Genomic DNA, 12,710 nt, shown 5'->3' with positions numbered 1-12,710 from the left:
AAACAGGATGCTGATGCTGGAGTTGATGGCCGTTGTAATCTGACCCAGTCAGATACATCTTCTGTTCTTGTGGTCTGATGGAATCCTAAAAATCAGACTAGCAACCTGGGGGAGCAGATCCTTTATCATCAACAGATCAGCAATTCCTAATATTAAACTGAAAGTTTTGAATGCTCTCCTCCTCCAGATATTTAGAAATGAGACCCCATGCTGTTTTGTATCCAACCCTTTAAAACCGTGTGTGTGTGTATATCAGGATGAGTGCCAGTACTGCAGCTTCAAGTGGCAAATGGCATGGGACTTTGTTTTTTTGTGATATGTTTTGGTGACATTTTAATAACTTGTGGGCCTTACAGGGTTGGGAAGAGCAAATCTTTCTGCAGGGGATGTGGAGATAAAGCGGGAAGACAAGGAGGATGAGGAGAACACATTGATCAACGACCATTCAGATGATGAAAAGAAAGAATTGAAGGCTTCTCGCAACAGGACCAGATGCTCCTTAAACAGGTCTCTCCCTCCTATTGCTTTGGGTGGGGAAGGAAAGTCTGTCTGCCATTTCTAGAGGATTGATAGCATGGGTGACAGCCAGTCATGTCCTCATCACATATTCTCAATCCAGTCAGCTCACCACCATTTGAGTATTATAAAAATGTGGCATATGGAGATGCCAAAGTTTTAAGACAAGTTGACTTTGAAATGATATTACTTTAGTGCTGCTCTTTGCACTGAAGGAGGATTTGATTATGCAAGTTGCTCTGGAGATGTGGAATTGGGTTAGAAAGACCACATTTGGTGTGATTACCCACATAGGAAGGGGGGGGGTGGAGAGGATATGCCTGTACTTAATAATCTTTTGGATTGTGAAGGTCCTGATAAGATGGAGGGTGGCTTGCTATATCTTGATAAACTGTTTGTCCTTGATATGGCATCTTCTTAGGTGCTGCCTTTTATCATTCAATTTGGCTATGACTCCATATACAAAAAAGTTTAATTGGTTGGGTGGGGGAAGATCTGACTATGGATTTCTTCTTTTGATGTTGCACTTGGAAAAAGTTGACTGTTTTATGTCATGACAAATTTCTTAAAGAAAAGAAATTCCAAATCCCAGTTATTTTTATGTATGTGTAGAATATACAATTTAAGGAAGAGGGGATTGTACAAAATGGAATTTGGAGATTAGAACACGAAGGTAGATAAAGGCCATCTGGACCATCCAGTGTGCCCCACTACATCATCCATTATCATCTCCTCCTCCCTAAGAGATCTCAAATATTGTCCCATGCTTTCTTGAATAGATCTTGTAGATTCTTCTTACTGTAGAACATTGTCCTGTATACTGAGTTGTAATGGAAGAAGCCCCACTAACTACAAATTTGGTCAGATAACCATGCAGAACAGTTATGTAAGACTAACTCTAAATTTGATAACTTATGCTTTACCAGTCTGATAATGTTTGTTGCCAAGTGCCTGTAAGTTTGGTCTTGTTATATACTTTATGAAATTTATGAATTTTTCCCATATCTGTCCTGTGTACTAATGCAAACACACCACAGTAGTTTCAGATCCAGTCTGGCTTGAATGGGTGTAGCACTTTGCACCAAGAGGATTAGAGGTGGGTTATATATGCTAGATTGGGCTACAGATTTTTTTCTTTCGTTATTGCACAACTCTCATGCTACAGAGGATTTTTTTTTCTTTTGAGATTCTTCAAATCTGATATCTTCTATTTGTACTTGCTGATAAAAAAAAGTACTGTTTTGAGTTGATGGTGCTTAAAACTTCAGTTGAGGACTATCCCTCTCTAATTCTTATTTTAAATCATTAGTCAAGATGAGGATGAGGATGAGGACGATCTTCTTCCCCCAGAGCAAAAAGCAGAGAGAGAAAGAGAGAGGAGGGTCGCCAATAATGCCCGTGAGCGTCTCCGTGTTCGTGACATCAACGAGGCCTTTAAAGAGCTCGGACGCATGTGCCAACTTCACCTTAACAGCGAAAAACCACAGACCAAACTGCTAATACTACATCAGGCTGTATCAGTCATACTAAACCTGGAGCAACAAGTTCGAGGTCAGTGAGGAGCACGGAGTGGCGATTTATGTATCGGATCGGCACGGGGGCTGTCTGTCCACCCTGCACAGCAGACAGGATACCTTAGTGGCTAATGCTGTCTTTAATTTTCCTCTTACCTTCCTCCCCCCCCCTTTCCTGCTCTGAAATCTTAAACCTTACCAGTTTCTTTTACTTCCCCAATATTTGTGTTATAGCATCTGCATGTATTGCATGGCATCATCTTATAAATGCACACTACCATGTTTGCAGCACTGGGATTTGGAGTAATGTAGTGTGTGTGCACTAGCATACAAGGTCAATGACCCTGGGTAGGAAAGATTGTTGGTATATGAGAAGGATGGAGGGCAAAGGGCTTTCCTTTTTTGGGAGGGAGGGGTATTTTGATGTATATTTTTAAATTAGTGATTTCTCCAAGGACAAGCAGACACTATATTCTCTTATATGGGTGACATCATCCATGGAATCCAGTATGGACACTACCAAGTGCACTGTCACATTAAATAAAGTGCCTGTACTGCACATGTGCTGGTGCCTTCCTGCTTAGCAACGGTTCACAGGATCAACAGTTCTTAGTTTTCTGCGGAACTGAGAAGCTGTGTTTTTAGTCTTTTATTCAGCACATCAAGCAATTTGATTTTTGAGAGCCTTTCCATCTTTATTTTTTGTTGTTTTAGCATTACTTTTTTTGTTGTTACCATGTTTCTCCATTCTTACCAATTTTGGTTTAATTTGGTCAAAGTTTTTGTTTTTGGCTTTAGGGCCGCTTCAAGCCCTTTTTTGTTTCACGGAGCATCGATCGTTTTTAGGTTACTTTTTACTCAAGCTCCCTGGGCCATTGAGCCCTTTGACTTTACCATTTACCGTCAGCCATTTTCCGCTCTATGTTAAAGACTGTATCAAGTTGCCTTAAAAATGCTCTCAAAGTAATTAGACCATTTCAGGCTCTGACCCGTTTAATTGGTGCATCCAGTGTCTAGATCCTGATCATTGGGATATAAGCTGCATACATGTCCTCTGTTCCCATATGCAAAAGAGGTTGCTCAAGCCCGCAAACTTCAATTTGAGAAATTTTTGGCATTGCGTCAGCATCGACATCGAGCATGGGGGACACCCAGCCTCCTATGACTGCATCAACACCACATTGAAAGTATTGGGCATCTGGCTCCTTGCAGCACTGAGACTACGTCTTCATTGATGCATTGAATCTCAAAGGACGTAGCACGTAAGAAAGCTAAGAAATGCAAACATTCTTCCCTTTCTAGGCATGCCAATGCATTCTCCCAAGTATCAATTTCATTGGTACAAAGTAAGCGTCGATACTTAGATGACCATTCACCGTCCATCCAGATGATGTTTCTGTAGAGGTATACCTCAAAACCAAGTCTCCTATGCTATCTCCTGTTTCACCTCAACGTATCTCAATGCACAGTCAACACTCCTCGATGCACACTCCCGGATCCACCTAGAAGGGGAGTACTTTGAGGACTCTGACTCGGATATATCCATTCACTTAGGTGAGGAGTTGCCAAAGTACTCAGCAGTTGCCAAAGTATTCAGCAGAAGACCATACAGTATACCTTTTGATTCCTCACCTTCTCCTCAATGGTGCAAATCTCCACTTGAGAGTCTCTCTTTTAATGGCTTCATAAGATAGATGGGACAGGTATTGCCCATCAAAACACAACTTTTTGAACTCTTTGATTTGAGACACCACCAAAAAGTGCATTATGGTACCTTTACACAAAATCATGAAAGAGTCTTTATTTAAGAACTGGGAAACTCTTATCAGTCCAAGTAGCTCCTAGAAAAATAGACACAATGTGTAGAATTCAAGCATGTCCAGTATTTGACAGAACTCAATTTCATCTTCATTCACTAGTTGTTGAATCTGCCCTTAAGCGTTACATAGTTCATGAGCTTACACTTTTCTGCTCCTCTGAGCAGAGAAGCCAGAACATTAGATATTTTAGCAAATGCATCTTCCTGTCATCTATTCTCCTCAATAGAATCATGAACTACCAGTTTTACTTCCCCAAGACAATTTAAAACTGTTTCAGCAATAAACTAAAAGCTCGTTTACTACTAGAAAGTTCATACTAGAGCAGCTTTTGATACCTTTGATGTTTCTTACCGAACGTCTGCGGTAACCAAATTTGATGCACAAGCTGGCCTGACTTTGAGTCTCGGACCTGGAAACTTCAGTTCAGGAATGCCTTTCCAATAATTGTACCTTGCAAGGGAGATGACCTATTTGAAGAAAAAATTGAGAAAGCTGCAGATAAATTTTTTTTTAAAACCCAAAAAACCCACACACATAAATATGACAACTTTATCTAAACAGCAGCCTTCACAATCGTCTTCATCGTCCTGAAGATACTCTACCTGTTCCAAATGTCCATATTATAACAACACTAAACATTGCTATCAGTCACTGCTTTCTGCTAGACCTGCTGCTCAAAGATCCCGCTCAAGGCAACAGAGATTGCCAAAAGCAGTTGTGCTTTTGATTTCTTTCTATAGAGTATTGCTAACATTTTCCTCATTCTTCCCATAGGAGGCAGATTAATCCATTTTCACTAGCAGTGAACTCTTATCACATCAGACCAGTGGTTGCTTCGGGTTATCACTCAAGGATATACCCTGGACTGGACAATCGCCTTGAACCTCTGTCACACCCTCAATATTACTCTGTCTTCCCTTTCAGCCTCCTTGCCACCAAAAAGTCCTAACCACTGATGCTTTGATGTTAGGATGAGGAGCTCAAGAAATATGGTTTCAACATGAACAAACTCTTCATATCAATCTGCTTGAACTGTGAAAATTCTCTCTGCTCTTATGAAGACTTCCTTTGAGCCACTTAATCTTGCCCTATCAAACTTCTCACTTGAAAAGATGTCCTCTTACAGCTCATGTCTGTATGCCATGTGAGTGACTTTCAAGCACTTGTAGCAGATCGACCCTGTACACAATTATACTGTGACAAAGTAGTTCTCTGAACTCATCCAAAATTCCTACCAAAAGTCATCTCAAAATTCCACCTCAACCAGTCTGTGTTCTTTTCAAAGCCACATTCCCATCCAGGAGAAGTAGCTCTCCACACTTCAGACTGCAAAAGTGCTCTGGCATGCTAGCTGGATCGGACAAAACCTCCTAAAAAATCCTCCTAGCTCTTTGTGGCTTTTAACCCTAACAGAGTTTGTTGCCAAGAGAGCCATATCCACTTCACTATGTGTCTATTTAGGCTAGGCTGATGCTGTAGGGCTGTGTAACAGCCCACAGTGTCCAAGCTATGGCTACCTTGGTAGCTCATTTTTCGTTCTGCATCTATTGAGGACATCTGCAAGGCAGCTACTTGGTCCTCAATCCATACCGTTATCTCTTGCTACTGTTAGAGCAAAACTCTAGAAGAGCCAGTCAGTTTGGGCAAGCAGTTCAGTAGAATTTTTTTCACTTCCTGAGCGCCAACTTCCCTCCATCCCTCTTGGGCTTCACCAGGCTCATGTTTTATATATCCGTTATTCTCATCCAGAGCCATGATCTGGCATTTTGTGGAGTCTCATGTGAAAATATAATGCCTGCTTGTCCTTGGAAGAAAGTAAAGATACTTACCTGTAGCAGGTATTCTCCGAGGACAGCATGCATGCTCATCTCCCCTAGTTGGCTTCTTAGCTTTGTTACTGAACTGTAGGTTCTGTGAGCCAATGTCAGGTGGGAAGGCACACTTTTCTTTTCTTTTTTTTTTAAAGTAGACAGTGCATTTGGTAGTGTCCGTACTAGGTTCCATGGATGACGTCACCCATATGTTAGAATATATGCATGCTGTCCTCGGAGAGCACCTGCCACAGGTAAGTATCTTTGCTGTTCAGGCTGCCATAGTCAGAACACAGCCAGTGAGATACTTGTGAAGGTTTAGGGACAGACTAAAGATGAGGCAGATGGAAATTTGCAAGGGTGGAAAGGTGAAGAGGCTAACATTTGGACATGCACTGAGTTAAAGAGCAGTGCTGGGATTCTTTGAACTAGTGAACCCTCCCTCTTCATGTTATGTATGCTAAGGCAGGCTGGGGGGGAATCGGTTCTGCCCAACCAATTCTGCCATTTGACTGTTAGACTGCTTTATGTTTATAATTTGCTTATAGCAAAGAACCATTATAGATACAAAAAAGGCAAGTTACTGAGGAATGCAAATATCAAGAACAGTTCCTCAAATCAACCTACCCAACTAACAAAGTATCAAATATAATATCAATTGCACAGGAGGCCTCTACTCTTATGACTTGCTGCAAATCAAGCATCCATCCCACCCTAACAGCCACCCATTTTTCATAACCCCTTTTCCATCCAATTCCCTTAAGTTTCAAGTTTATTTTTAACTTGTTGAATCGCTTACTCATATGAATCAAAATTGAAGGGAAACTAAGTGAAATGTCCACACAAATACTTGGTTCACAATTGAAGCTCATTAAGAATCAAGCTCCTTGCCCTTGATAAAAGATCCTTCACATATGCTTCCCATATTATTCAGAAGTATTTATTCCTTTGTTAGACTGATTTTAAAATAAATCCTCTTACAGTTCATGTACTGTCACTGAAAAATGGAATCGCCTTAGATTAAAGAATAAGCCCCAGACTAGGTTCTCCACATAGTTAATGGAGTCTGCTTTCCAGAATGTGCTTAAGTGGATCAGGGGGAAAAGTACTCATGCCACTCCTTGCTTCTGTGATGTCTCTTGAAAGTCCCATATGGATAAGATGCAAAACAAACAAAAGTGGGGGTAGAGAGGAAGGAGTAGAGGGGATGATTACATTTTTGAAATGTATGGATCTGGAAGACAAATACACATCAGACATTCTTCTTGGTCGCTCCCCTTCCCCCACCCAAGTGCTTTGTCAATAGGATGCAATAGAAGTTAATTAGGGATGAACAGATCCATGTACCGTGTCCCTCCCTTTTTGAAAGGAGGCCAAAAATTAACGCTGCTATGTATATGCATGTGCATGCGCACACAAAATCAGGCCATGTTTAGGAGAATTCAGCTAGTGTTTATTTTATTCATTTTCTATCCCATTCTCCAAAGAGCTCAGAATGCATCACCACTGTTTTTGAAAGAGAATTCATGTTATACCATCTGATTTAAAACTGCGTATTACATTACATTACATTAGTGATTTCTATTCCGCCATTACCTTGCGGTTCAAGGCGGATTACATTCCAACTAAAAAACAGGAATTACATACAAATTAAAAGGAGTAGAATAAGCGATGACATAGAATTTTTTAAGGTAATAAACATTGGATAAAGAGTTACCAAAGGGAAGTGGAGGTCTTTAGGAGGTAAGAATATGGTGAAATTATGGGTTTTAGATAGCATTTGATAGGTAAAGCATTTGATAGGTAAAAGTGTTGTTAAGAGTAAGAGGTTTTAAGGGTGGGTGTGGTTAGGACTGTTTCAGGGCTTTCTTGAAGAGTATAGTTTTTATTTGTTTTCTGAAAATCTTGTAGTCTGGGGTGGTTAACAGTAGGTTGGAGATTTGGTTATCCATTCTTGCAGCCAATATTGTAGCCAAAATTGGTAAAGTCATAGCTTTCTGAACTGATTGATTGGAATCACCTATGCCAAATCTATAATATATTTTAAGTGAATTTTTAAAAATAATTAGCACACAAATGAGATGGAGGCACATAAATTAAATCTGATTATACATCCCTCTGGAAGGGAACATGGGCAGATTAGGCAGTGGTTGCTCTTCATTAGCTATGGTGATGGGCAACTGTGGTCTTCAAGGGCCACAGCCCAGTTAGGTTTTCACAATTTTCACAATGAATATGCATGAGATTGATTTGCATGTACTGCTTCATTGTGTGCAAATAGATTCTATGCATATTCATTGTGGAAGTCTAGAAAACCCTACTGGGTTGTGGCCCCCGACCGTGGTTGCCCACTTATGCCTTAAAATAATCAAAATCTTGAGTCACTAGATGTAATGGGGGAGGAGAAATGTGTTGAGATTAGCCTAGCTATCTGCAGCACAGTTTAGGTTAAAAGCTTAGTTTAGCAAAACTTTGTCTTATTGGGATGTGAGAGATATGACGGTATTATCTTCTACCCTATTTTGGCAGAAAGCATATTCACCTTGTTGCTTTACTGTGTGCAGTGCATGCATTTCCATTTCCCTCGCTGATATTTTTTCCTTTGTTTTATTTTTATGTATTATGCAAAAACATCCTTTGCAAATTAATCCTTTCTTTCCGCAGTGGCTGTCTCCAAGTGCAGTTTACAGATTTCTGTTCTCTGCTTGGCTCATCTTGTGCTTCTGTATACTGTTTGGCTATTTTAAGTTATTTTTCTTCTGTTTGTATACTCTTTAAAAGCATTGTATAATAATTTTCTTTTCTCTTCCTCTGGTGCTCTATTTTTTTTTTGCCTTTGATCTCCTACAGACAGTCCCCAAGCCGTGACCTCTCAGTGGTCCCACACTCTCTACCTTGTACTTGCTGTCATCGGATATACAGTGAGGAAAAGGGATAAATGGGAGGGAGGACAGAGTTGGCATTATGGTCACTTTGGTCTCCTGCGCTTGTCCTTCAAAAAAAAAAAAAAATTATATATATATATATATATATATATATATATATAAAATCTCAAAAGTGTTGTATGTGCACTTAATATGAACCAAACAATGAGAAGTGAAGTTTAATGTGCTTATTATAAATCACCAATAATTTATCAAATTTACTTGATACAGCCTATCAGAAGTTACAGCAGTTTTGGCATTCATGATTTTACATGAATATACTGAAATATCTATCTCACTTCATACACAAATTGCACATATGACACTTTTGCTTGTAGAAATGATTATAGAAATTTATTCTGAAATGTGGCAAGCCAGTTTCCAACTTGCTGCCTTTTATAATCAAGATTCCAGGAGCCTTCGGTAAGCTGGTCCAGCATAGAAAGAGTTGGGAGATAGATGAGATTAAATATAAAACCTTTGAGGAAGGATTGACATTTGGTTGTCTGTGCAGGTTGATGTCTACTATATGTAGAGCATTAACCATGTAGTAGCCTTTATAGCAATAAACACATCAGCTATAATGAAGGTGAGCTTGGGAAGATGACTGATGACCTCTGATGTGAGCCATAAACTGCTATTGTCGGAACTAGAGCTTTGAATATGAAAAGGAAGCCATCAGAATTCTAGGAGCTTTGGCTTTGACTTTTTCTGTAGTTTTCAGATTAGATTTAGTGTATGTAGCTGGATCAGAGCTGTATTAAAGTATATCAAGAGATTTAATTAGGGGTCATTGATGTAGCAGAACAATGAAGCTCACTACACCAGTTGTAGAACCATCCTGGTATTTGTCCTGTCCACCTAGAGCTTTCTCTTATTTTGTACTTATTGAAAACTTTACCTCTAGGTCAGAAATTTGAGTGAATGTGAAGCCCTTTTTCCCAGTCTCTCACTTTGGAAAGAGAAGAAATTAATTAGGTTTAGAATCTTGGCTCTCTAATAAAGAAAACAAAAATTGTCATTCTAGATTTTATCGATGGGCTCTTTAGGTCAATGGTTTAAATCAAGACTCTACATGGAGATTAAAAAATATGTAGGTCGAGGCACATTATTTAGCTTAAAAAGAAATGTATTATCCCTGGTGTAGTCATTTATTTTGATGTGCAAATACTTTTGATAGTCAGTGGTGACTAGTTGGAAGCTTTGCCATTATATGAAAGTGTTTGAGGGAGGAAAGAGTTTGTAATTAAGTGAAAGTAAATGGAATTAGGGTTGTGAATGGATATGGACATACTGCATGCAAAATAAGTTGGAGTAGATAATCCTTTGAATACAAAGAGCTGACATCAGAAAGAGATTCTCCGTCTGTTTAGCTTGTGAGAACTTTCGATCATTTCATCCTCTTCCCAGCTAATTTTAAGGAGCATGTAGCAGTCAAAGCAACAAGCATATTTTAGTATGAATGTAGAATGCCACCAATTCCTAGGTGTATAAGGTACTGGGAAAAGGTAGCTGGGATGCTTCCTCCTAGCAGGAGCCATGATAAAACCATATCAACTCTTCAAGAATTGAAAGACTCTGTAATCCTTCTACCACATGACAACTAAAGTAAATACAGGCAAGAAGACAAGCTCTGGGCCTGTGAGTTTTGCTCTGGGAAGAGAAGGTCGTCCCCCTGTGCTCAGTGTGTATGGAAGAAGCAGCAACCTATGTTTCAAGAACATCTCTGCATTGAAATTTTTGCCTGAGGAAGGGGAAAGAAGGGTGTATCATTGTTTCTGTACTCTTGATACAGATGTCATCCATTCAAATGGAAAATGGTATAAGGACTCTCAGAGCATTCCTTGTCTTATTTTTCACACCTTGATTTTCAAAAGAAGAAAGGGAGAAATGAACATGCAGTATTCAAAATAAAATGTCAGTTGGTGTGCCTCTGTCATCATTCAAAGTAATAGTACTCACTGCTGAAAACACATTATAAAGAGCTTTAATCTTCCTGTACAATAAATTTTTTTTTAAAAAAGAAAGATTTTAAAAAATGCATGGATTGACTGAGAGCTCTTCATCTGATGCTGACTCCTGGGAGAATTACAGGGTAATTTCAGTTTAAGGTAGCTAACTGAAAATGAGCAGAGAATGGTCTATCACCTTTTTCTCTTAGACATTGGTTAGTGAAATTAGAGTGCACAGGGGGTCTTATGATAGTAAACTTAATTGTTCACGCTTGTACCAGCAATGATCACCTTTTACTTTACCACAGCTGTCTTGGGAGCAGCCGTGTTGGCCCCAGGTTTCAGAAAGGTGTTGGAGGCCATGCTAGAAAGAATGAGCCAAACCCACTGTGTAAGATGCTGGTAGACTTTTCTTGGCAAAGTTCCAATAGATACCCAACAGCTTGCATTAATAACTAATAAAATACAGGGGATCTTGGGACATGATTAATCAGAGGTCCACTTTTTCTGCTTAAGATCTCTGCCTTTTTAAACTATATCTCATCCACTGGTCCCCCACCACTACTTCATAATCCCCAGCAGCCTTACCTTTCTCCAGTAAAGAAGAGTGTTAACTTGCCTACCCTTCAATTACTCGTAAAATGGTTAGATTAGAACTTCATTTTGACTAGCAGACCACCTGATACTCAGAAACAACTCTGACAGTGGGGCAGGATGATTGAGGTGATCTAAGCCATAATCTTGTCTAGATTTGCACATATGCAGTGAGAGTGTAAAATTGTGTATGCTGGCCATCCTATTTACAGGGCATATGCTGGCCTGGGATCCTGTCAGATCTCTGTATTTTTTTTAACTTGCATTTATAATATACATGTACATATTTCACATAAATGAAATCCAAGATCTTTATGCTTTATGCACTGTAAAATGAGCAGTCTGTTATGTTGTGAGAAAATCACACATGAAATTTCTAAGACTAAATTAGTAGTCCATACAAGGTATACTCACAACTTTGATGCAACAGCATACAACATTCAAGTATTGGATCATCTTCAGCAGCACTTATTTCTTTGCAGAGATGTTAAAATTGGTCTCTTTTGGATGCATCTTGAATGTTATCTTGGGGTCCAAAAATTGGGAGGGGGAAAGGGACTCTCCTAAAAGTGATGTTCAAAATTCTGCCGTCACGTGGTTGCTGTCAGACTTTGTAAGGCCCAAGTTTCAGTTCAAGCCATGGTCATTATTGGCACCACCAGCAGAAACAACTGCTTGAGCTTCCCCTTCTCCCCTTTTACCAATCATACCCTCCCCTCCCTAACTTAACCCCTGTGGTGCTGTAAACCCAGCAGTACCGACGAGACCCTCTCGCTGGAGGACAAAGATCTGAGGGACCGGGAGAGGAGAACGGCCAATAACGCCAGGGAAAGGGTGCGTGTGCGGGACATAAATGAGGCCTTTAAAGAACTGGGACGCATGTGTCAGATGCACTTAAAAACGGACAAAGCACAGACCAAACTGATCATCCTGCAACAAGCCGTGCAGATCATTATGGGCCTGGAACAGCAAGTACGAGGTATGGTTCACGGTGGTATAAGATAGATATTGGTGGTCTTTTACTTCAGGAGCTGGAGGAATAGTTGATGTAGTTGTAAAACAAAGTTAAATACTTGGGTTTTAAGCTCAGCCTTGCCACTAGTGTCTGACCCTGGACAAATCTCTTGCTGCCCTAAGCCTCCAATTGCCTGTTTCTGATAAATTTTGGGCAGATGATCATTCACCTCCCTACTTCACAAGTTGGCTTATGACATTCATAAAACTTAGATTAGTTGGTGGACCTGCATCCTGAAGGCAGCTGTGTTTCTGGCATGGCATATTATAAAGCTTTTAAAACTAGGAGCTAGAAAGCTGTTGGCTAAGGTGAAATTTGTAACTCTGCCTGTTTCTTTTAAATTACTTGAATGTCTTCCAGAAGAAGCCTAATCTCTGTAGATACATTTGGTATCTCTCGATAACAGTAAATTAAAGAAAAGTCTTCCTGTGCTAGTGCTTACTGCCTCTGCCCTATGACAGGAGCCAGTAGAAAAATTATATAGAAAGATGGAGCCAAAGAAATGTAAGCTTGATCAAATATAATTAGTTTTAGGGAGTGTTTAAATGTATAAGTGGAAGTTGA

At 39.8% G+C, this 12,710-nt stretch overlaps 1 protein-coding gene across 6 annotated transcripts in view; it reads left to right on the top strand.

Moving 5' to 3' along the window:
• TCF3 (transcription factor 3) overlaps positions 1-12,710 on the top strand; it is a 288,408-nt gene that overhangs the window by 265,807 nt on the left and 9,891 nt on the right. For 4 of the 6 annotated variants that reach the window (XM_033954328.1, XM_033954326.1, XM_033954329.1 and 1 more), the window contains exons 17-18: positions 357-507; positions 1,826-2,067. In XM_033954328.1, the coding sequence (XP_033810219.1) occupies positions 357-507; positions 1,826-2,067 (393 nt within the window). Of the gene's footprint in view, positions 1-356; positions 508-1,825; positions 2,068-11,883; positions 12,111-12,710 lie in introns of all 6 variants that reach the window. The other 2 variants (XM_033954331.1, XM_033954330.1) reach the window with 2 other exon arrangements.

This window comes from Geotrypetes seraphini, chromosome 8, assembly GCF_902459505.1.
Source record: "Geotrypetes seraphini chromosome 8, aGeoSer1.1, whole genome shotgun sequence".
NCBI lineage: Eukaryota > Metazoa > Chordata > Amphibia > Gymnophiona > Dermophiidae > Geotrypetes > Geotrypetes seraphini.
Note: the sequence above shows the minus strand (reverse complement) of the source record. Positions and strands in the feature narration are given on the sequence as shown.